General features: G+C 46.7%; 1 protein-coding gene and 1 pseudogene across 3 annotated transcripts in view; one reads left to right on the plus strand and one right to left on the minus strand.

Annotated features, from left to right (window-relative positions):
- Positions 1 to 25,215, plus strand: part of Chchd6 (coiled-coil-helix-coiled-coil-helix domain containing 6) — a 225,450-nt gene that overhangs the window by 25,474 nt on the left and 174,761 nt on the right. For all 3 annotated transcript variants that reach the window (XR_004771040.1, XM_027428846.2, XM_027428847.2), the window contains exon 4: positions 1,219 to 1,363. Coding sequence is in view for 2 of the 3 variants with exons in the window: in XM_027428846.2 (XP_027284647.1) it covers positions 1,219 to 1,363 (145 nt within the window). In the remaining variant the exon portion in view is untranslated. The remainder of the gene's footprint in view (positions 1 to 1,218; positions 1,364 to 25,215) is intronic.
- Positions 23,739 to 25,205, minus strand: LOC113833938 (annotated as a pseudogene).

The following is a 25,215-nucleotide window of genomic DNA, read 5'->3' on the forward strand; positions in this document are numbered from 1 at the left end:
GTTGTCACCTGGAGAAATCACTGCATAAGAAGGAGTAAGAGGAGGATGTTCTTAACGGGAGCATAGTCAGGAGTAGGCATGGTGCCTGGCCACAGTTCACAGAGACTGTCCTCTGTGGCCTTTGCTGATGGGCTTCCTCACCATCCTGGAGGAAACAGCTACTGTGTAGTCTTAGGGCCCAGATTCAGCCCATGGACAGTGTAAGCTCTGACTGGGAGCTTGCCCTCTAGCAGGACAGCCCTAGGTAAAGACCTGTGTTCTCAAAATTTACCCTCCTGAATCCCAAAGGCATCTCCTGGAATGTACAACCTCCCCTCTCCCCTCAGTAACTTTTAACAATTTTAAAGTAATACTTGCTGATAAAGATTTAGAAAAATACATAAAATGAAAACAAATCCCCACAGACTCATTATCTCAGTGTAACTGCTGTGGCTGTTCTGGGATGTTTCTTGCACACCATGTCTTTACCTTAGCTTAGGGTATATTAATGTCATAGGCATTTTCATATCTTGCTGCTTAACTTACTATTATAATTACTTTCTATCAGTTACACCTGCTTTCAAGCATGTTTATTACTAATCAGATTGTTTATTCATTCTCAATTTTTACATTAAACTTATTACAGATAAATCCAAGTTGGCAGTGGGGCTATGGTGCTATGGCATTTCCTCTATGGTGACCTTGATGCTGCTTGCACTATTTTACTTTCATGAACAATGTGGAGGGCATCTTAGTCCTGCTAACTTTTATCTACTAGGATATACTAGCAGAATTCCAGGACAGGTCAAAGGGTATGGCTATACTCAGAACAAAGTTAGATGCTTAAAACCCCAAACTGCTGCTGTTTAAAACCTTCATGCTCTCAGCCAAACAAGAAGGATATAGCCCATCCTGCCTACTTGTTTGAAAAGATGGCACTCATGAGATTCATCTCTGCCCTGACACACTTCCTCTGGCAGGTGACTGTCCGATTCTTTGCCTGTGACTAGCTCTACTATTTTTGATCTGTGTTGTCTTAGTGTCACTGTCCCATGGTTAGGGGTGCTGTCACTGAGGCTTCCCCTCAGGTGAAAGAATTGTCCTGTGCTTCTGGGTAGACAAGGTGTCAGAAAACCCCATCCCTGCTTAGTCAGGTATCGAGAGCAGGCAGGTCTTTTCCTTCCCATGTTCTTCCAGTCATGACTTCTGCATCAGTTTCTCTGTTTCTCTCCCTACCAGGTTCCAACAGGAGCAGGCTGTAGTCCAGGATGAGCTGGCCAAGGTGGCGAAAAGGGAGAAAGAGGCAGTTGAGAAGCACTTGAAGGCATCACTGCCTAAGAAGCGGGCCAGCCCCACCCGTGAGCAGCAGAAGTCAGCACTGCTGGTGAGTGGTCTTTCTGAGCTGGCCCAGGAGCTGGGGCCGAGGTTGCTCTACAGCTGGCTATATAAGTTGTGGCTCAGGGGAAAAGTACTTTCCAGGCACTGGGAACTTGGAGTCTTCAGACTCTTGACTCACTGATTTGTTTTGCCACATTGTCAAAGTCCATTCCTGTGGCTTTAGGCCTCTAGAACCATGGGGGACTGAGAGTCTCATTTGTCATAGCCATCACTGGTGTATCGCTGCAATGCCATTTGTGTCAGGAGGGCATAGGGGTGGGGCTCTGGGTCATGCATGTGTGACACCAAGCACATAATTTTCACAGCATGGCAGTCCAGGTGCAAAGCCTAGCCCTTTGCTTACAGCTTCAGCACACTGAGCCTTGTTGGAGCATCATGATGCTCACACACAGGATTGCCCCAGGGGTCAGAGATAATAACTACCCAGGGCTTAGCACGAACTGGCAAATAATGAAAGAGTGCTATGACTGCTGCTACTGTTATTAATGCATCTAATTGATCGGAGCTGTTAGTCAGGATTCTTCCTGTTTTAATGCAAAGTTTATTTTACAAGTAAGGAGTCTAAGCGCACTCCTAAGGTGGACCAGTTCAGCAGTTCACTGGCATCATCATCCTCCCTCCTCTCTGTTTGTCCCAGTGAACTAGCCACACTCAGCCTGACTGTTGCCACAATTCCATAATAGCTGCTGCTTCCTTGTGATTACAACTCTGAGTTGCAGGAGAAAAGCTGTGTCAGCCTCTGTCTCTGTCAGTAAGGACAGATTTCCCAGAGCCACCCCCAGTAGCTTTTCTCTTCCATTCCATTGCATGGATTTCACTGGGTGCCCAGAGCTAAACCATTCAAACCCAGAGTGACTAGGGAGACTGTGCTGTCTTGCAACTAGGATCCTTTTGTTGCCATGGTAGAGAAGTGGACAAACAAAACCAGGCTGTTGACAAGGGGTTGTGGTCTGGCTGTTGGCAGCATCTAATCACATTTGCTTTGGAGACCATGGATTTGAGTCTAGGGGGCATCTTTGCCTCCATTAGGTTAGTAGTGTATGTATACAGAAGGGTGCAGAAATGGATAAGATTGCAATTGTGGGAGGAGATGGGCAGAAAGATAAAGCTAACTGTCCTGATCACACAGCTTTTCAAAGCATTTGGTGGGTGCTCTGGAAGATACTAGCTCTTAGCTCCAGGCCTTCAGGACATTTCATTTTTGGGGCAAAGACAGGAGTAGCTTGGGAACTTTGAAAGAGACTGAGTTGGTTCCAGTCAGTGTTAAATGGCAGAGATGAACTATTTGGGGGTGCTGTACCCTGCTGGTAAACTAGAGATGACATTGGCCCTCACCCTGAAAGATAAGTAGCCACTAGGACTAGGAAGTAGTTAAGACAAGTAGTGGGATACAGGATGAGATGATTAAGGCCGGAAGCCAGATTGTAGAAGACTTTCAGTGGCTTGAAACAGTAGAGACAGTTGTAACATTGGGAATGGGCTATCTGACTTGTGCTTTTAGAACAGTACCTGAGGTTTCCTAAAAAAGAGGATGTCTGCAGAGAGGCAGGTTGTCACTCCATTGCAGGCAGCCTGACAAAAGATCACTTTCTAGAGATACAAGGTTAGTCATGTGGACTGAGCAAGGCAGGAGTCATCTCACCTGGGACAGTTCTAGAGAGAAGAATATGGCAGCCCACAGGAGTGCGCTCACTCATTTACACCTGAAAGGTGTTAAGGATAGTGAAGAGGAATTCACAGCCTCCCTTTCCTTAACCTGCAAAAAAGAAGCTAGGCCTTCCCTCTTGTCTTCACATTGACTGTCCCTAGGGTAAGTACTTCTGTTGGTTAAGTGGGAGGGGCTTAATTGCCCCTATGCAGGTGTGGGGGTTTTGTTTGTGTGCTTGGTAATGAATTGCTACCTTAGAATGAAGAGAATGTGCCCCTACTAGCTTTCTGCCAGCTTCCTAGATGGATGATGACTTCTGCAAACCAGAGTTTCCAGGGAATAATAGAGCAAGTCCATTCAAGCTGAAAATACTTTATTTGGTTTTGTAGGTGTTTCCACTTCTGGCTGCTCCACATCCTTTTCTCCATATGACTAGAGTTCAGATCTTCTTTCAGGAGCTTTCCTGCCTCAGTAAGATTCTAATTTCAGTGCCATAGTGGAAGCTAGATCTGGGCATATGTCCTAAGTTCAGCCAGGGAGAGACAGCCCCTTCCCAGGGAGTTCAGTTTGAACTGAGTACAGAGGGAGAGTGGGAGGCCAGGGTGGTAGTTATTTATTACATCTTAGGTGGGCTATGAGGTCCGTTACGCTGTTAGGTTATATCTTTTGCTCTCTCCTACCCCTCCAGGATACCCTTGTTTTTGCTCTGGTCCTCTTACCTTCTTGAAGATCATGTCATCTGCTGATATTACCATTTCACTCTTTTTTTTTTTTTTTTAATTTGCTGGAGTTGGTTTCTATTGGTCAGTGCTGCAGCAGGTGCACCTCTCATAGAAGGACCTGCAGCAGATGCAATACCAAACCTTCTAGAAGAGATGTTGTAGCAGGTGGCTTTGGAGACCTGCAGCCTTCTGCAGGAGAAGGGAACTAAGGCACTTTTTGTGTCAGTTGTCAGTGTTGGGCAGGTGCTATTTCCATCAGTGCAAAGGAAGCTGATCGCTGTGGATGGGTGACATTGGCAAGTACTTTCAGTGCAGAGAACTCTAACTCTGGAACATTTAAATGGGGGAAACCTTAAACTTTAAACAAGAGGGAAAAAGATGGAGAGAAAAAAAAAAAAAAAAACTCTTGAACTATGTATGGAGACTTTTCCCCCCTTCCACACTGTCCACGCCTTCTGCATACAAGTGCTAACAGGCTGGGACTTGGCAGCCCTCAGGGCAGAGCTTCAGGGCCTGGTAGACTGTAGATGTGTGTGGATGAGAGCTTTCCTTCTTGCACTAGGAGCAGGTAAACCTAAGGCACACCTGCTGGCTGTTGGAGTGAACTTGCTGCCAAGCCTCCGTTGTGCCTCTGTGACTAAGTCTCATACCCTTAGACCTGTAGCCCTGTCTGGACATAATGAGAGGCATTAGGTATTTGATGTGCTCTTCTGCCCTCTCTGTTTGCCTCTCACTTTTGCAGTATTGGTTTTTCATCCTCTTCTGCATGAGTGAGCGATTAAGCTCATTATTGGGAAAAGTTCATAAAACTAATGAAAAGGAAAGGTAATAATTTTTATAACTTGCTTCTGCTGATAGAAGTTTTAACATTTCCCATCTAGTGCAGGAGTCATAGGCAGTTCTGTGTACCATATCTGCTCCTGCCCTTGCAGCTGGGTCCAGCCCCAACTCTGTTGTGGGTGAAGGCCATGAGTGTCACTGGAGCCTATGTGAGCCAAGAATTCCCTTTGGATTTGAGGATGAAGTCTGGAATTCATGTCAAATACTCTGGTAGAAACAGGAGAGAATGAATTGGTTTAGGAACCTGAGTCTTCTGTTCTGAGGCATAGTTTTGCCTTCTACTTTCTGGGTGGGGATTAATAGGTATCTGAGATCTCAGTGTGCCTGACAGACAGCAGAAACCTTTCCCTTTTCCTTCCCCTCCCTCCCCTCCCATCCCTTCCTTTTCTCCCTCTCTTTCTGTCTTTTGCTTCCTCCTTCCCCTCTTCTTTTGTAAGCAACACACACACATACACAGACACACACATACACAGACACACACACACACAGACATACATATAGACACACACACACACACACACACACACACACACACACACACACACACACACAGAGTGAGCATAGCATGCTAGGCACTGGGTTAGTTTTTTAATAGATGGAGATAAATAGGCTGCTCCTGCTCTTAAGCAGATGTATTTGTTAGGAGAGTGACAGATTCTTGTGAGTGACAGTACAGAGTTGAAAGGAGGGACTGGAAGATGCTGGAGGAGGAAGGTGATAGGCTCTTGGAGGGTGAAAAAGGCCTTTAGGAAGAGGAGACAGGTGAACTGGATATGAAGGAGTAAAGAGGCTAGGTGAGGAAGATAGAGGAAGGATGCTGGGGCTGAATGAGCTTGGGAGGATTTTTCTTTTTACAAGATACATAAAGAGAGGACTCAGCATCAACTCTGGGAAGTGCTCAATTGCATATCCAACCATGGGATCAGATACTCTTAGAGTTGGTGGGCCACTCAATTCTCAGATGTGGCCAGTCTGAGCCTACAAGTTCACCTTAAGAGTAGGTATCCTGGGCTGGAGAGATGGCTCAGAGGTTAAGAGCACTGACTACTCTTCCAGAGGTCCTGAGTTCAATTCCCAGCTACCACATGGTGACTCACAACCATCTGTTATGAGATCTGGTGCCCTCTTCTGGTGTGCAGATATACATGTAAGCAGAATGTTATATACATAATAAATAAATAAAATCTTTTTTTTTAAAAAAGAGTAGGTATCCTGTCTTCTCCACAGGTGGCAGGTTCTTTGGGTTATTGTCACAGTTCCTGCCTTGTTTGGATGCTTCCAGAAGCTGCCACATGAAGCTGTGTGAATCTCTAGCTTATGATGTGAGGAAAACATTGTTAAGACAGGCTCTAAGTTGCAATTTTCAAAAGTTAATGAGGTAGAAATTTTTAGCCCTTCTCCCAAATATCCCCCTACATTTTTGCAGGCGTTTCCTCAGACAAACCATCGGAGAGTAAGAGCTGTCCATGCTGGTCTTTTCAGTGCTTAGCATACAAATGGACAATGTGTGGCTGGCAGACAGTAGGTCTGGAAGGCTATTGGCTAGTTTTCCTTTACTAAGAGTGGGAAGCAAGTGCCTATCATAGCTATCAATAGGATGGATAGCAATATAAAGTTCTAGCTCTTTCAAAATTAAAAAAAAAAAAAGGTAAAAACCTGATTCAGGGCCTGGTGTGCTGTACTACACTGTAACCCCAGCATTCAGTAGGCTGAAGTAGAAGAATTTCCATGAGTTTGAGGTTAGCTGGGACTACAAGTTCCAGGTCAGCCAGGACTGTGTAGCAAGAACCTATCTCAAAAAGGGAGGTGGTAGTGATACAGTAAGATGGTTCATTGAGTAAAGGTGTTTGCTGCAAGCCCAATGACTTAGTTTATTCTCTAGGACCCACATAGTAGAAGGAGAGAGCTGATGCTTGTAGGTTATCACCTGACCTATACATGTACACCATAGGTACGAACACAGAGAATAAATACCTGCAGTTAGAAGTTTAAGAGAAAATCAACTAGAAAGATGTATATTTGATTCCTAGCCAGTGACTTAATAGACTTTTCTGGCTTCATTTGCCAGGAAACAGGACAAGTGGGTTTTGGGAATGCAGACCCATGAAGTTGGGAATTGACATACTAAACAGTTTGGTGGCCTTGTCCACAACTAGGCTCCTTTTAGACATTTTGAATTCCCACCTGTGTCTATTTTGCCAGCACCCAGATGGCTGATAAAGGGTATAAACTGGGGAAACAACCTTGATGTTCCTCCCTTCTGTCCTTAAAATCCTTAAATCTTTGTTGTTTGTTTTGTCTGTTGAGCCTGGTCTTTAGATCAGATCAGAGGTGGCTTTGTTTTTCTGTAAAGATCCAGAGAAGAAATACTCCAGGCTCTACAGGCCACACACAATCTCTGCTTGTCTTTGTTGTGTTTGACACTGAAATACACCTGGACCACTCTTGTTATCAGAGGCCGTGCCAAAAAAGGCCCTGGGCTGTGGATTTGACTGGATTTGACAGAAAAACTCTGATTGACAGTGTTCACTTCTGGGGGTTTTATTTTGTTTTTCTACTTTTGGAGACAGGGTCTGTGGAACTTACTATATAACCCAGCTGGCCCTGAAGTTGGGGCAGTCCTCCAGTTTCAGCCTTCAGACTCCTAGGATTTCAGCCATGGGCACTACACCCAGCTCTGATTTTAGTCCTAGAAGTGTCCCGTAGTACCCAGTGCCTTAGGAGCTGTGTGCTGAGTTGCTTCAGCTTCTTAGTGGATAAGCCTGACACAGTCTTTCAATCTTTTAAAAATTATTTTAAAAAATTATTCATGTGTGTGAGAGAGAGAGACAGAGAGACACACACAGATAGAATATAAGAATGAACGTGTGTGTGTGTGTGTGTGTGTGTGTGTGTGTGTGTGTGTGTGCAGAAGTCGTAAGAGGACATAGAGATCTTGAATCTAGAGTTACAGGCATTTGTGAGCCATCTGATATGGGTGCTGGGATCCAAATTCTGATCCTTATGATAGAACAGCCAGGGATCTTAACTCACTGAACCATCTCTCTAACCTTAGTCTTTTAATTTGGGGAGTACCTTGAGAGTTAGATGTCCAACTTCTTAGTGGGAGGATTTTATGTTGACTGCCATCTGAGCCCTAGTCTCCTCATCTGCAGTGAGATGCACAGTGGGAAAAATCCTGAAATCACACTTCGTGCCCAATTTGGCTTTTCTTTGCCATTTTATATAGTGAAAAAGTGCCCCTCCCTTACACACTGTGACCATTGCTGTGGATCATCTGAGCACACCCATTAACTGTCTAAAAGATTATAGTTCATACACCTTGGTCATCTATAGAATTGGTTCTGTCGCTTAACCAAATTCTAATGCTTTGGTTTAAAGAGCTTACTTGGCTTAATTTTCAAATCTAGAACTGGGAAACACTCCATCCCATGAAGTAGATCCATGTTCTGATGACTGGATAGGGGACTGAGCAGTTTGACCAGAAAGATTTTCTGAAGACAGCAGAAACAAGCTCAAAAGGTTCTTTTCTAAGGTGAGGACAGGGAGACAAGACAATAGGACCTGGTTATTAGTTCACTTGAGCATATTGTGTTCTGTGTAAGGATCTGGACTTCAGGAACTTCGTGGTCATAATGGTTCATACTGGTCTGTGTACAAGCTTGGTTTTTCTCTTTCTAATCCTGTTTCTGGGAAGGTTGAATAAACAGCTTAGTTTCAGTTTGGAGATGGGGAACTTTAGCATGAGTGGCTCCATTTTGATTTTAGCCTGATCCATGCTAGAGTGCCTGGTGATTCTCTCTCTCTCTCTCTCTCTCTCTCTCTCTCTCTCTCTCTCTCTCTCTCTCTCTCTCAACAACGGCACAGGGTGGTCCTCTTACCTCTGCCCAGGGTAGCTTGGGAAGACAATCAGCTGTCTCTAGAGGAGGGGTACAGACATTCTGAGCTCAGCCTTGTAGGAGATAGTGATCAGGGTTTTGCTGGAGTTGGAAAATGATGGATGGTGGTCATCCCTGGGGAATCCCTGGACTCTGAGCAGCAATTACATCCCAGGCCACGTGGGAGGCTAGGGCCAGAACAAAGAGGATCCTTTGCAGTGCATTCTGGGGCACATAAGGTATTGCTGGTTCTGTCACTGATAGGTTACTGGGCTGTACCCTGAGGCAGGCCCAATAGACCTGCAGATAGAGGTTTTAGCATCTCCCTTGGGAAGCCCGTTTCTCACCCTAATCAGGTGTTTAATAATGGCACCCATATCATGAAGTCTAGCTGTTTCCTTAGCAGTTGTCCCTTGTTAGAGGTTCAGAAGGTGTAATGTGAGGCTAGGGGGAAATGCTAGGATAGGAATTGGTGTGGACAAGGTGGCCTGAGTTGTTCCAGTTACACAAGGTAGAGATGAATGGTGGTCTCCCTAGGAAGAAGCAGGGGGCCCGGGGGCCTGTTTGAAGAAAGCTGTTGTTCTTTGGCTTTCACATTCTTTAGAAGCTTCACTTTTGGGTATCATAAGATGTATATACATTGTATTCTAATGAAAAAGTAAGGATTTGGAGTGGGCTTCCAGTCTGGGCCCCATCACAGGGTTATAGGTGCCTCCAGTGTCGCCTTGTAGAGTTGTCTGGGGGCATCCTGGTGCCCTCCACTGTGTGCCCACAGAAGCAGCAAGTCCTCATTAGTGTGAACTTTGTTAGGCAAGTGGCTGATTGTGGTTCCATCCCCAGTGTTGTTACTTTTAATTAGCAGATTGTGTGTCTATGAAAATTTATGTTACACTAGAGACAAATGAGCAGGCTGACAGATGAGGCTGGGACCTGGAGAAAACTGTGAAGGAAGCGTTTTCTCTCCACCCTCTTGAAGACCAACCAGGCTGCCAACCACAGTCAGGCCCCTAGCCTCTGTATATCCAGTGTGTCCCCAAAGAAGTGAGCTGCCAGCTGCCAGCCATTGGAAGTGTCAGGGTGGCAAGAGATGCCCTCTCTGACTCTCTACTGTATTCTGACTTGTGGAAGGCCCAGGTCTAGCTGGTAATTAGGCTTTGTGTTTTGAGCAGAGCTTTTGGTGCCATGCATAAGCCTAAGCTTATGGGACATCTGGTTTCAGCACTGGGCCACCCTCCTTGCCTGTGTGAGATGATAGAGGTATACCCAGGTGCCCACTCAGCCTTCTTCCCTGGGTGGAAGTTACTCAACCTTATTATGTCTTGCTGCTCCTGTTATTTTGATGGTGTGTGCCTTTTTGCTTGGTCGGGCTAGTTCCCACCTCTGTGCTGCCTTTGAGAGGCTAGCAGAGCTAGTGTGATGTCTGTTTGATTTGCTCACTATGCCACCTTTGTCTTTTTGTCACTTAAGCAAATTTTCTGCCCCTTGGGTAGATGCCATTGATGGGTACTGGAAGACAAGGAATTGAAAAAGCTTATTACACTGACCCATCAGTTGAATGGGGGAGCCTTAAAGTCTCAGACTCTCTCCTGTATTGTGTCCACTCAGTGGCTGAGCCACACCCCTCTTCTCATGTTTAGATAGATTAACATGTGCACCAAATTCAGGGAGGTTTTGCTGTCACAGAAGCCCCCTTGGCAGTAGCTTAAAGAGTGGGGCATATTTATCTTATGCTTAAGATATCCAGTAATAGATAGATAGTCCAGGCAGATACGGTAGCTTAGTATGTCAGGAGGGTTGCAGTCTCTTTCTGATCCTCAGTGTCCCTCTCTTAATGGATGTAGAGTGGCTACTGACCTCTAGCTGTCACATCATTTTCTAATTCAGAATGGACGGTTCCAAAGCCCATTTCCTAGTGAAGCTTTATTACTTCATATTGAAGAGATCCAGGAAGTCTCTGGCAGGACTCAGGCTGAAAGGAGGGCTGGGATAGTGAGTCATTTTAGTTGGGCACCTGAGTTTTTGACACCAAATCTTGGGGTTATGTCAGACAAGAAGTGGGCTGGTGATATCACCTTCTGCTGTATGCCTTAGAACTGGTTGACCTCTGGACTCTAGCTTCAAGACTCTGCAGGTGCTGTCACTGTGACCTGTGATGTGACCTGTGCATGTTTTTCAGCCTCTGAGATTCAGTTTCTTCCTGGTCATGCAGAATACTTCCCCGGGAGTCAACAGGTTGCCTCAGCACAGAAGGGCAGACACAAAGCACCCTGTGTGTTCTGGCAGGTGAAGTGGTCAGTGAATTCTTAGCATGGAGCCCAGCTCTTTCAAAATGTAGGAGAGAAGACCAGGTGACTAAAGGGACAAGAGGATTCAGGTGGGTCACGTTTCAATACAGCAAAGAAGGGGCAGACACAGTGTTCCCGAGAGCAAAATGATGACTGCATTGGGGCACTGGAGTATTTCTGCCTCCCCACTTCATCCTCTTTCCTATGGCCCCATCTTCTCTTAGAACCATCTGCTATTTTCTTGGTGCTCCCAGGTTAATCTGAATTTGGAGAGGAGGCACAGCTTCCAGTAGTTGACACTCTTAGTTGCATCGATCTGGACACGAGGGCTCAAGGATTGTTGTCAGCTGTGGACCCATGTGAGGCTAAGGAAGAAGGGTGTAGGTGCTGTGTTCTCTGGCTACCTCTGTATCTGCTCTGACAGTTGTGTGCCCTGCACTTTTCAGTCCCCTTCCCAGTGCCACATCACACTGGGACTTCCCTGCCATTCTGGTGTTGTGCCCTTGGCTAGAGCCTGAGGGAGAGCAGACAGTTGAGGAGAGCAAACCTTTTATGTAGTATATCCCCAGTGACAAAGATTAGTGCCACTGGGTTGAAATGGTTTGGGGATGTTAGTGGTGTAGTGCAGGCTTCTATGGCTTTATACTGTTCTGTCACCTAGAAAGGACCATCCATGGCTGGACTGCCTCCCTACTACTTACTGTCCCTGGGTCTCATTGTCTGTACTTCTTCCTCTTCCCTTCTGATCTGTGGGTTGCTGTTATCTGTACCTCTGTCTTGTGGTATGTGGAATGGGTTACCTGACCTGGCCTTGAGCTGATCCCTTCCATACTGCCTGTGGTGATGGCAGCTAGTACTAAAACACACACAGGCAGTGCGGCCTCCATTCATAGGCATCCAGTGTCAGGCAGTGTTGAACATGGGCCCATTCTCTAGCTGACTGGTTGGACATGATGTCGGCACCTTATCTCCGCTCTGACACACACTGGACATTAATAGAAATACAACTTGGCAGTGCGTGGATGGAATTTCAAGCAGCCACACCAGGCCAGTGCTCTCAATGTCCATTGTGTGCTTAACCTCTGCCGAAGAGGTTTTTGATGAGAAATAAGTGAGACTGTTAACTCGGCAGCTGGGATGTGGCAGGCTTCCTTCCTTTCTTTCTTAGCCCTTCATTCTTCACAGTGCCTCCGTAATCCTCCCTCAGGAGAGCTGGCTTTGCTGCCTCACGAGTTTTATTTAATCCACTGCTGCATGCTCACGCTCTATGGCCCAGGGGCCTTGGCTGTTTTCAGGTTCAGCATCCTCGGGGTGGTTTGGGACAGCAGGAAAGCCTGTACCCTGTCTGAGTTGTTCGGCCCAGGGTTCCTGCCTAGGCCCCCACCTTCACCAATGTTCACAGTGGTTTTGGGCCCACAGGTTGCTTCTCTTTCAAGCCATACTCAGCCTCTAAAACCCTTTGTGTTCTCCCCTTTGCTCGCCTCCTGTTCTTCCTCAAGTGCTTGGGTGGCGCCCCAGTCCTTCTGATCAGAGTTCAGCCCCAAGTGAAGGGCTCATAGTTCTGGATGTCCTGCATGGGAGCCAGTTGCTAGACTGCTTGTCCCTTATGCACGTCCCCCATTCCTACTGTGACTGAAGATAACAGGAAGACAGACCCTCAGCAACAGTGACCCTTGGGTCCTGATAGCCAGGCCAGCACTCTTGATTGTCTTTCTAGATTCATCACTCAGTCTTCTGAATTCCAAGGGCATCTTTCTTCTGGGCTGCATCTCATGTCAGAAACTGTGTTCGTCTTCTCTGTTCTGCCCAATTGACTTCCTTCCTGGCTTTCCCCAAGGCCTGCAGTGTCTCCTAGTCTTGAGCATTTCTCTCTCTAGCAGGTTTGTGTTGAGAGCTGCTCCTTGTATGTCCCTCTAGGCCTGTCATATAGGACTTCAGTACCAGTTAGGAGCTCTTCCATACTGGGGCCTTGTTTCCAAGAGTTGTGAGAGGCCTTGACAGTCTGGGAAGAACACCTTTCCTTACACCCCATTCCAAAGACTCCCTGCCACATCAGCCCCAACCCCAGCTCCTTCCTAGCTTCTGAGTGTGGAGGAAGTCTGCTTTAGAGGTACTTTACCTTCAGGTGATCTGGACATAGCTCCTTGCCCCTCCCCAGAGCCCCACTCTTCATCCTTAGCTCCCTTCCTGAAATCAATACCCCCTTTCTAAGCAGCCCTCTGGGTTCCTCCTCCTTCCCCTTTATCCAGGAGTGTCCTGGAGGTACAGTGGTAAAGTTATGATCTCACTTCTCAAACTCATTATAGTTTGGCTTCTACTGACATGAATACCTCCTGACGCTTCCATGGTCTTTCCAACAAATCTGTCTGTTGAGCTTCACTGTCCTCCACATGGATTTGACCTTTGAACTCACTTCTGTTCTTCTGTGTGCTGCAGCTGTCTGTTGAGGCTTTGTTGTCTCACTGTGTGTGACATGGAACCCGCCCTGCTGGAGCTAGACTCCCCTTGGAAAGGCAGACATCAAACAAGTAAACACTCTTGAGCTACAAACTGAGCTAAGAGTGATGCTATTGAAGAGGAAAATGCCTAGCAAGAGTAGCAGTAAGGATCTAATTTGGTTGATCTAAGCAATAGGCTTCTCTGAGAAGCTGACATTTGGGCCGAGCCCTGAGGGGTGGGTGAATAGGACTTAAACAGAGGGAGGAGGGTGGGGGGGGAAATGAGGTATGAGGATGAGGAGCAGCAGCAATTCAGTTAAGGTCAGAGGAGAACCCTTTCAAGCGCCTGTATGGGCACAGGCTGGGAAAGCTGGGACCTGAAGGGACAAGAAGGAGAATCTTCAAATTACAAGAACTCTCAAGCAAGGGGAAAGCTGGGGTCTGGGATATGAGGGAGCTTTGGTAAACCTTTGCCAAGGTGGAGGAGGGCTCAGAGTGGAGGAGGCAAGATAAGTACCAAGAACCTCAAGGGAAGTTGTGATGACCCAGACAGGACAATGATAGTCTTGGAGAACTAAGTAGATAGTCAGAGTGTTGACTGGGACCCCACAGGCACAGTCGCACAAGGAGAAAGACACAGCTCCTTTTTCTGTAACTTGGTGGTCTGTGCTAGTGGGAGCTGCCAGCCTCAGCATTTGTGGCTTCTGTGTGGTTGCTTCAGCTCTCTCTGATGGAGAGGGGGCCCGATGAGCTCATAGCCAGTCTGAAAGCAAGAGCACAAGTGAGTATTCCATTTCTGGACATATCCTATTGGATGGATAGTGGTCATGTGGCCTCTCAGCTATAGGCTGTCTAGAAATTGTGTCCAGCTGCCATCAAGCTGAAGCTCTGTTACAGTGGAGGAGGGAGGCATGGCTGGTGGGGGACAGATGGAAATTTGTCCTCTCTCCTGTTGCCTCCTCTCTGCATACCCTAAGTGACTCCCACATCCGTCTTATCCTGGACTCTGTGTGGCTTCTGTTCTCTAGTTGCCATTAGGTACTGTGCTAATCAAACCCTTGAGAGAGACATTTGAAAGGGAGGTAAGGTTTGTTTGGGCTCATGGTTTCAGAAGTATCTGCTCATTGCTGGCTTCATTGCTGTCTGTATTCTTTCTGGCAATGATGAGGCAGGTGGAGGGACATGGCAAAGCTAAGTTGCTCATCTCATCATGTCCAGGAAGCAAGACAGAGGGGTCCAAGACACTGCACAGCATCCAAGGGCATAGCACTTGTGACCTTCTTCCAATTTAGACCCCACGTCTTATACTTATCTCCTGTTAATAATGCCATGAAATTGTAAGTCTGTAAGTGGATTAGACAGAGTCCTCATGATTAAACTAACTAACTGGAGACCAAGCCTTCAACATAGGAGCTTTTTGGAGGGAGCATTTCATATCCAATGTTTAACAGCTCCCCTTGAACTGAGAGTACTTGGGAGCCCATATTCTTCATTAAACCTGTTCTTGGATCATGTGCTGAGTGTTTGCTGCTGTTCTGCACGTTTAGTAGTAATGAGGCCCTAGAGAAGGCACATTGCTTTTGCCTCTATCAACCCGTTCTTTAAGGTGCGTCTGAGGACTGGAGATAGGGTTTGTTATTCCCATGAATTGAGTTGCCTTTGACTTTTTCTTTCTAGTGGTCAGTTGGCCTTCTAGGCAGTGTCAGGCTTCCACTGAGATCCCAGACACATGTCTCTGTTATTCTGAAGATTTTCTGTCAAGATGCTGACCATAGCTCAGCACACAGCTTCCCCCCAGCCATCTGTCCAAAGTCAGCCCTGGCCAGACCTCTCATAGGGCCAGTGTTTTCCAGCATATGAGGCAGAATAGAGACAAGTCTCACAGAGCTGGGTCCTCTCCCTTGGGATTATAATCAGGATGAAGACTGATATGGTGCTAGGCAGCTGGCTTCTGGTGCTGCAGCTGCTGGGGGTCTGGTCTTGGTTGAGGCCACCGCACCTCCTAGTCTGAGATTCAACCTGCATAGCACTGGTCCTGTGAACCCCACATGAATCCCCCTACTTCCTCCCTGTCCTCCAGGTAAGTGAGCCCCCACTTCAGCTTCAGTGTAGATTCCACATGCCGTGAGCCTGAACTTCCCCATTCAGCCAGAGCCAGCCATCAACTGCTCCATTTGTCATCTTACAGTAGATGGTCAGTTCTAACAGGTGGACAGGCTGTTCTCCCAGGCTAATGAGGTATCTACAGAGTTCTTTCAGGGACTTGGGACACTGCTGTAGGCCTGGTCTACAGCTCTTGTTGGGAAGATACAGCTGTTCAATGGCAGTTGTTGCTCTCTGTTGACTCCAGCAAAGTCCTCTTGACCCCAGAGGGTTGAAAGGAGGAGAGGGTAGGAGTGGTGTGTTCTCCTGTTTCTTTTTCTCTTTTTCCTGGAGTCACTGTCAGTAGGGAGGGAATGTGTGTTTTTATCTGCTGTCCAGGCTCAGTAGGGCCTCAGGGATTGGCACCCTTCTTGGACTTCTCTGAACACAGTTGCTTTTCCCTGGTAAGAACTTGCCTGCTTGGCATACCTTGATTCTTAGACTTCCCTGGAGTGGCAGGATTCTGATACTTTGCTATGCTTTGGGCCATAGCAGATCTGAGTTTTTAGAGCTTTGGGGAGGATTTTATGTCTCTAGCAACTGAAAATGTGAGTAGTGGCATAGGGTGGGGTGGATTAAGGAGCCAGACTACTTGGATTCGATCCTGCTTCCCTCTGTGTTCTTGAGGAAGTGGTGGTATCTCTCATATTTCTTCTGGTGAATAAGGGGGAACTAGAACTTTGTTCCTGGAACATTGTGAGTGCTCTTTGGCAGAATACATGGTCTGAGTTCAGCAACAAGCAGCATTGTATGCTGCAGTTAGTTCTCTGTGTTTACCTTGCCAGTGTCACCATCCTGATTATTCACATTTGAATATGTCTGTGCAATGCTCTGCCCTTTACCAGACATGCTTCTCCTGAGCCCCTATCTTGCTTTCCGGGGTACCTCCTGTGTCCACAGTAAGCCACTTCCCATGGTCATGTAACCTATTTTCTAAGAAGGTCTTTTTAGGTTTGAGGCCAGAGCCTGGAACTTATGTGTTTGGAAGGGGCATCCTAGAAGGGCATTTTGGAATGGGTGTGCCTATTCCATGTACTTTCTGTTCCGCACAGGGGCAGGTGTGGGCAGGGAAGCTGGTTGCCTGCTCTCGGGAATAGTAGAGAAGAAGGACAAACTCATAACTGATTTCTTCCTGCTTTTCACTCTGTTTCCTAATTGTTTCATCAACAATTTGGGTTGCTGCACAGCCAGAGAGAACCCCACTGAATCTTGGGAATGAGGTGTCACTGCTGCTGGGAGGTCTATCCATTCCCAACACCTCTGAGGTCTGGCCTCCCTGTCATGCTTATTGAGTAGGGCCCACTAGGTGGCAGTCCTGGGCCACTTGTTGGCGGGGAGGAGTGGACTGCTGCAAAAGATCAGTGGGATGGAGACCTAGTGTCCCTTTCCCTTCTAGAGACACTGAACTTGGTCCAGAAGCAGGAGGGGCCTTTTCTCCTGGGAGACTTTTCCACCTCTCCCAACCTTCTGTTGCTTTATTCTGCTGTTTTTTCTTTCCCTGTGTTGTGGCTGCTCTGGGACTGCTGTAGTTCAGGGGTCCAAGTGCTGTCCCTGGGTACCAGAGAGGGATTCTTCCAACCCTGTGGTGCTGCTGGCTGGGGGATAGCCTTCCTCTTCTTGCTGTGTTTTGCTCCTTACCCAGAAAATTGCTGGTGGCAGCTTGGCTTGAGTCCAGAACAATAGAGGCACAGTTGGGTTTAGATGGGGAGTGAGAAATGCTGGGGTTTAAGGCTGGGCTATTCCCTTGTCAACCATAGGTTACTCTTTTTCTAGGCTGTGTAGTCGGAGGCTGCTTCTTGCCTAATAACCTCAATTAGGGTGGGATTAAGGGTGGTTCTGTGGACTTTGTCTCCAGACAGATGGCAGGAGACAGAGGGTTCCTTGCACCATCTTCCCTCAGAGCTGGTGGCATCCTTCAAGTGCCTTTTCTTGGCTTCCTTGTGCAAAACAAGCAGATTCTGACTTTATTGTAGGCGGATGGACTGCCAGTTTTGGCAGCGAGGGAGACTTTTTTTTTTTCAAGGCCCAGAGAAGAAACGCAGGGAACTCAACTAACCTAGCAGTGACTTGAACTGTGGTGAATACCGATTGGATTTAAGGATCTTAAATGCTGGCTTCCAGTGCAGCCAGTGCTGCTCATTTCTCTGAAGAAGTCAGGGTCTGGTGGCAGGAGCTCTATTGTCCTTGTGTCCTCCTGGAGACTGACCAGGAGGCCAGCATGGCACCATGGTGCAGATCATCCCATGACATTCCTGTGAGCATGCTGTAGCAGGCCTGCGTGCCTACCATAGCTCTGGCTCTCCCCGAATTGGCTGCTGCCAACCTCACAGCAGGGTGGAGTCTCGTGTGGAAGGCCTCTGTGGGGGTGATTTCCTCAGAGCTGATCCCAGCTTTATTCTCCTCAGGTTCCTGGCAGCCACTCCCAGATACTGATCAGCTGCCTCTACCTTTCTTGGCCTCCCTGCCTCCACCTCTGTTGCTTCCTGGGCAGCTGTCTGTTGTATAGCAGTGGGTGAAGAAAGGGCTCTGGGTTTGTTCTTACTGTCTTTCAGGCTCCAGGACTCGAGTGGCATACATACATTCCTGGCCGACTGGAAGTTGATGTCATCCACAAGGTGCCATGGTGGCTGTCTTTCCTCTGGGGCTGGGGAGGAAGGACTGTGCTTTTTAGTTTGTATGAGGTGATATGGTTGCACGAGTTCCAGGAGAAGAATGGAACCACATTCCTTTGTCCCCATGACTTCTTCAAGTCCAGAGTGGTGCTGATGTGGTAGAGAAAGGAAGGGACTTAATGCACTATTAGTCCATAAAGTGTCCTTGCAGTTAGTGTTCTGGTTCTTTGTGTTACAGTCTGAGTCATCTCAGAAGGAGGGGGAGGCAGTAGAAATGCCCCCAGGAGAGGATGCCATCAGTTTGCCATGGTCAGCTGTGCTTTCCTTCAGCTCTCAAGTCCATACACTCCTGTATGGCCTGCCAGGACACCCAGTGGCTCCTTGTTGTTAAGGTGCCAGCTGTTGGTTGGGATGCAGCAAACTGGGGAAGGGAGGTGAGCTTGTCCAGGGACATTCTTCCTGATGTTTCCTTCCAAGGCATACTGCTTCTAACAGCAGTACTGCCAAAGTGAAAAACCTGTGTGCTGTCCCTAATTGGTTTGCAGAGAGATTGATTCTGTCTGTGTGATGCTGCTAGGAACCCCAGTATCTTTCCTTAGGGATCACATACCTCCGAATGCATTCTGTTTGTAGCCACTTTGGAGATGGAACCCCAGAGATGAAATGTTAGGCACCTTCAGCTGAGCCTGGTAGCAGTCCCCACATCAAGAAGCTGTCCAGTAGTAGGGGAGATGGCACCAGGAGGGAGTAAGGCCACTGACAGTCTTCCTGGGTCCCTCCCTGTCTTCTCAGCAGTGATAGCTTTCTGTCATATTCAGATATCCTGGAGAAGGGAGATTGCAGAGAGAATCTGAGAGAACATCCTTAAGTGTGCCGAAATGTCTTAGAAGAGAGTGGCTAGTTTACCTGACTCCACTAAGTTCTATGACAGGATATCAGCATAGGTAGTACCAACCAGGAATGGGGAGGAGGAGAGCAGCTTCCAGGGATCGAGGGTGGGGCTCTACAAAGTGGGCCTGGCTGGCAGCAGATCTGTGTCTCCAGGGGAAGGAGATAGACAGCCACAGAGCATCAGAGTGGGCATCCATCCTGCCAGTCTCAGCAGAGGGCAGTTGGGCCCATACAAGGTGAGGTAGCCTACGTCTGCAGGCTCCTGGGCCCTGGCTTGGTACCCTGTCTGGAGGGTCAGTCACTTCTGGCACCCTAGTGAACAGCAGGCATCCAAAAGTATCTTTCCCTTGCTCTTGAAACTCTGTGGGTGTGCACTCCCCAGGGATTCTGCAGGGTATCTTTTTTTTTTTTTTTTTTTTTTTTTTTGGCAGCTTGATTATTTAGGCTTGACAGGTAGGCACAACTGTCTCATTAGATTCGGATGTATTTGTGTGGTTTGGAAAAATGGAGCATTCCATTAGTCTATAAAAAAAATACCGATAGCCCCTTTTATTCTTAAGCTCAGTATATCAAAAAAATCTCTTGTCATTAAATTTAGGAAGTAAGAATGAAGTCATTACTGGTGCCTTCTTTTCATCAATGCCCAAGTGTTTATGGTCATGTTGTGTATCTGTTGGTACACACCAATGCTGTTTTGTTTCCTGTCTTCCTGTCTTCCTCCCTCCCTCCCTCCCTCCCTCCCTCCCTCCCTCCTCCCTCCCTCCTCCTTCCTTCCTTCTTCCTCCCTCCTTCCCTTCCTCCTTCCCTCCTTCCTTCCTCCCTCCCCCCTCTCTCTCTGTGTATTCTCATTCTCTCTCTCTCTCTCTCTCTCTCTCTCTCTCTCTCTCTCTCTCTGTGTGTGTGTGTGTGTGTGTGTGTGTGTGTGTGTGTGTGTGTGTTTATGTGGACACATGCCTGGGCCTAGATCCTAATCTTATCTAATCCTTAGAGTCCCTGTCAGGTAGGGAAAGGAATATTATCACCCCCAATTTGTAGTTGATTCTGAGGCTGCCCTGATCCCCCCCCCCCTGCCCCAGTGGACACATGCAGAACTGTACAGTGAAGCTTTGCTGCAGCTGATGCTTATTTGTAGATGTTAGCATTGGAGAGCCAAGTGGGTGTGGCAGCTAGATGGAAGGACAGAATTTCTGGCTTTGGGTGCCATCTCACCTGAGTCCTCCCTGGCTCATGCATTAGAATTTGGAGGCAGGGAGAGGAAATAGAGATGGCAGAGGCCAGGGTAGTCTGTTAAATATGCCCACTGCCGAGAATCAAGTTTCTATAAAAGGTGAAGTCAGAGTTCTGTTAAATCATTATGCCTTAGTGTCTAGTAGAGTTGCAGTGATCAATGCATCTGTATGTTCACCTTAACCTTCCTCTCATCCCTGGCCAGAGAGGGGGGGTCCTTTGATCAGGAGCAGTGGGGTTAATGGGTCTTGTGTCTCTCCCCGCATTCTCTCCGTGACTCATCAAATTGTCCTATGCTCTTTCTCATCTTCATTGTAGGGTGCTGGTCAGGGACCACCTTGGGCGTGTGCACTGTCCCCTGAAGCCTCAGGTGGCTTATTTGTAACATTGAAGTTACAGAGAATAAAGACTGAGGGAGGTGTTGCTCTTTCACCTACTTGGTACTTACTCAGCCATTGCCTGCTGCTCATGGGGTAGGCAGGATAGGAAAGGCAGAAACTCAACAGTTCACTTGGCAGTGTAGGATTAGGGTGGGGCCTCAGGGCTACTCTGCACAGTCTGGAAGACTTACAAACTTTAATTTCCCTCAGGGACAGGTGTAGAGTTAGTGACAGAGATGGGTTCAGCAAGAAGTGAGACCTGTGCTAGTTGAGCCCAGGGTGCTGAGGTGCAAGCACTGGTTCTTATGTGAACTTTTTAATGTCAGCATCTAATTCAGCTTTTAAAACAAGGGGAAGAAGGACCAGGGGAAGAGGAAGAAGTAGCATGTTATGAGCAAAGCAGAAGCAAGGCCATTGTCACTGTCAGTTGAGGGTGTCACTCAGCCTGGGGGTGCAGGTTTATGATAAGGTGTTGCACTAGCATTGGGACTGACTAAGCTCTGGGGCAGCTCTGTGAGGCCCTGCTGGTAACCTTCAGTTTGTTACCTGTGAAGCAGGCCACCACCAGCTGTTCCTTGTCTGGGGAGTGGTAAGTCTTGATTAAGAGGGCTCAGCTAAACAGAAGATGTTCCTGGCAGACTGACAGTCTTTCCATGGCCATCAGTGCCCATCAGCAGGTGCCACCCCAGTGTCCCCCGAAGCCTGTAGCTGTCTGCTATTTTTAGCTCTTGTGTAACTCCATTAACCACATCCACCTCCTTGTGCTGCTTGTCTTATGTTTAATTATGTAAATGACAGTACAAATCACAGTGGTGTTGAACTACAACTCATTTCTCACGGCAAATCAAAGCATGATATGCTGCCCTGTTGGCTGTCCACTCCATTCATAGGAAGATGCAGCAGAGGGTTGTGCAAAAAACAAATCAGGGGAAAAATGAAAGTTGTCTGTATACAGTTCCCATGGGATGAACACAGGCTCACAGTGAACTTTTTTTTTTAACCTCAAGAGTGTTATGTGCCTGCATTATGCCAGTTCGCTGCCAATGCATTTTTAGCCTTTGACTTTAATTCTCTCTGTCTCTCTGTCTCTCTGTCTCTCTGTCTCCCTCTCTCTCTCTCTCTCTCTCTTTCTCTCTCTCTCTCTCTCTCTGTGTGTGTGTGTGTGTGTGTAATGGTAGGCTTTGGACTATAGAGAAGAGTCAGTGGGTCCTGGAAGACTGTCCCTTGCTGGTGGTCTGGAGAAAGGGCTCAGGATTTCTTCCACTATCTCCTTGACGGGTGTGTCCAAGAGGTCTTTTTCTGCTGTCTTCTGTGGTTCACAGGTTATCATCTGACTTGCTGTCTTGGATGGATGGTTGTGAGGAGGCCAGGCTTCACTCTCCTGGTCTCTGGGTGCTTCTTATGAGCCTTTGGATCTGTCTATTCCTGCTGCCTCTCCTCCTGGGATGCTCCCCTCTTGCCAGCATCCTTGCCTGCTCCCAGACACCTGAGCAGCAGCCCTCAGCTCTCCTGGTTCACACCTTTGTGCAATTTCTAATCTGTGGCCGGTCTCATTACTCTTCAGGAGTTATCCTCTGGGTGCCTTTCCTGCCATCCACATGTAGTACTTTTCTCCCAGGCTCTCTTCATCAGGGTTATGACTGTTGAGTCATGGCAGGGTGGCTCGAGACAGTCACTTCATCCTGAATACTTCAGCGTGAGTCTTGTTTCCTAACGCAGTGGACGTGATGCATATCTAATGCACAGGCCACGGACAGTCCTCCTGCCTACTCCACCCTTGAAGTTCTTTCAGAATTCCAGGATCCAGTCAGAGGACCCATAAGTTGTGTAGTTGTTATAACTCTTGGGCTCTTGAAGGTTGTCCGGGCCTTGTTGAGTTGTTTATGACATAGACATTAAGAAGTTTGGAATGCTGGTTTTGTAGACTGTCTCTCGTTGCATTTATCTGACCTTTCCTTGTGCCTAGATTTGGGTCAAGGTGCCAAACAGGTCCCTGGGAGTTCTCAGCACTTGCATCAGGAGACACATGGCACTAGCTGTCTCACTACTGGTGACATTAAATTTGGTGGCTTGGTTAAGGTGGTGAAGGTGCCTTTTCCCTTTTTGAATAATAAGTAGTAGGAGACGGTATGCTATCCCTCCAAACAGTCCTTCATTGGTGACTTTTTACCCATTGATGTGTTCAGGTTTGAGATAGGGTCTCATTGTGTTGCCCAGAGGGTCCCTGAACTCCTGGGCTTACATGATTCTCTCTGTGTCTGTCTCCCAAGAAGCTGAGATTACAGGCACATGCCATAGTACCAATTTTTAAAAATAATTATTTTCTTAGGTTAAAACATGTCACTAAAATTTGTTATGTGGGTCATTTTAAGAGCATGGATTCAGAGGCACTAATTACATTCACAGGTGGGATGTCACTCTAAACTGTAGCTATTAAGGATGTTTGTCTCCTTATTCCCTATCGCTGGTTACTGCCATTCTACCCTCAATCTCTGTAATTTTGACCACTGTAAGGATGTAATGCAGTTTGTTCTTTTGTAACTGACTCATTTCAATAAACATAATACTTCCAAGCTTCATCCATGTTATACAGAGTCAGCATTTTCTTCCTTTTCAAAGTTGAATAATATTCCAATTATATATATCATAGTTATCTTTCTTCATAGTAAAATTCTTCTGCCACATAATAATTTTATTTTTAATAAAATTTTGAAGGCCTGTCATAATGTTGTCCATAGCAGCTGCATTGTAGCATTTAAATTTTTTTCTTTTAAAAAATGTGTATGGATGTTTTGCATATATTTATGTCTGTATACCACATGTATGTGGTACCTGTAGAGATCAAAAGAGGTGGTCTGATCTCCTGGGACTGGAGTTACTAATGATCTTGCATAGCCATGTGGGTGTTTGGAGTTGAATCCAGGTCCTTTGAAAGAGCAGCCAGTGCTCTTAACCTTTGAGCCATCTCTCTAGCCTCCACTTTAGCAATTTAAAATATCAGTAGTAATTTCTGAGGGATCCAGTTTCCCCACATCTTGGATGGAATTATTTATCTTTTGTAAATTATAGCCATTACTTTCCCAGTAGGTACAAAGTAGCCTCAGTGAGATTTTATCTTACATTTCTTTAATGATGGCAACCGCCTTTTAATATACTTGGTAGCCATTTGTATGTTTCATGGAAAGATGTCTATTTAGATTCTTTGCCCATTTGATTATCTTGTTATTATTGAGTCTTGGGATATGTGTGTGTGGTTGGTTGGTTGGTTGGTTGGTTGGTTTTGAGATAGTCTTTTAAATTATTAATACAGTATTTATTTGTCTTCTCTCTGTCAAACCCTGAGCCAAGCAGTTTCCCCAGACTTTCTGGGGAGGTACAGGAAAAGGAACATACAGGGCAGACGGGACATGAAAGAACTATGGGAGGTGGATGTGGAGACAGCTGCTTCACATGGTGAAGAAGATGAGAAAGGCCACCATTAGGCAAAAGAGCCCCATGGCCTCTGAGAGGGCAAAGCCTAGACTCACGTAGGGGAAGAGCTGGTGCTTCAGAGAAGGGTTCCTGGCATAACCAATGATGAGGCTCCCAAAAACAGTCCCAATCCCAGCCCCAGAGCCAGCCACCCCAATTGTAGCAGCCCCAGCTCCATTGAACTTGGCAGCTGTGTCAATGTCCCTGGAAATGACTCTGGTTTGGAAGCTGCATCTAAGGATGAGTGAGGTCAGAGGATGAGGGGCTGCCAAGCTGCTGAGGCCCTCATCTGTCTACGTCTGTGGTCGATTCAACTCCACTGCAAACAGGGGACAACTCAGCAGCTGAGAGGTGCTCCTCATCAAGGAGCGGGTGGAGATGAACTTGGAGCAGGCATGTGTTATCAGGGCTGAGGGGCCAAGGCAGGAGAGCTCCTCCCAGGGTAGAGAAACAGAGAGGTTTTTTGTTTGTTTGTTTGCTTGTTTTTGTTTTGAGATAGGGTTTCCCTGTGTAGCTTTGGAACCTGTCCTGGAACTACCTCTTATAGACCAGGCTGGCCTTAAATTCCTGATCCTCTGTCTCTACCTACCAAGTGCTGGGATTATGGGTGTGAGCTATACATCCATCTTAAGTTGCAGGGATTCTTTTGTTTAGGTACAAATCTCTTAGTTGGTGTATTGGTTTGCAAATATTTTTCTTCTCATATTTTAGTAATATCCTTAGACATAAAACTTTTTTATTTGTATGAAATCCAACTTACCCCCTCCCCGATAGTGCTTTTGGTACTGTATCAAAGAATTATTTCTAAACCCAAGGTTGCAAAGATTTACCTCTGTTTTTCTTTAAGCTTTATGATTTTAGCTCTTACATCGACATTGTTTATCTATTTTGAGCTAAGTTTTGTATATGATGTGCAGTCAGGGTCCACTTTATCCTTCTGCATGGGAAATACCATTGTATCAGCATCACTGTGGAGTAGATTGTCATCTCCCATAAAAGGTGTTGATATCCTTGTCAAAATAAATTAGTAATACATGTTTGGATTTATTTCTAGACTTTCCATTCAATTCCATTATGTATATCTGTTCTTTAGCCAGTCCCACATTGTTTTGGTGACTATAGGCTAGTAGTTAGCTTTGAAACTGGGATTGTTTTAGTCTGGGCTCTCTAGAGGAATAGATGATCAAATGAATATGTATTAAAGGGTTTATTAGGTTGGCTGACACAGTAGAGTCTGAGTAGTCTAACAATAGCAATCTGTACCTGAAGAAGCTGAGAATTGGTAGCTGTTCATCCCACAAAGC

The sequence above is a fragment of the Cricetulus griseus genome, chromosome 8 (assembly GCF_003668045.3).
Source record: "Cricetulus griseus strain 17A/GY chromosome 8, alternate assembly CriGri-PICRH-1.0, whole genome shotgun sequence".
In the NCBI taxonomy this organism is placed as follows: domain Eukaryota; kingdom Metazoa; phylum Chordata; class Mammalia; order Rodentia; family Cricetidae; genus Cricetulus; species Cricetulus griseus.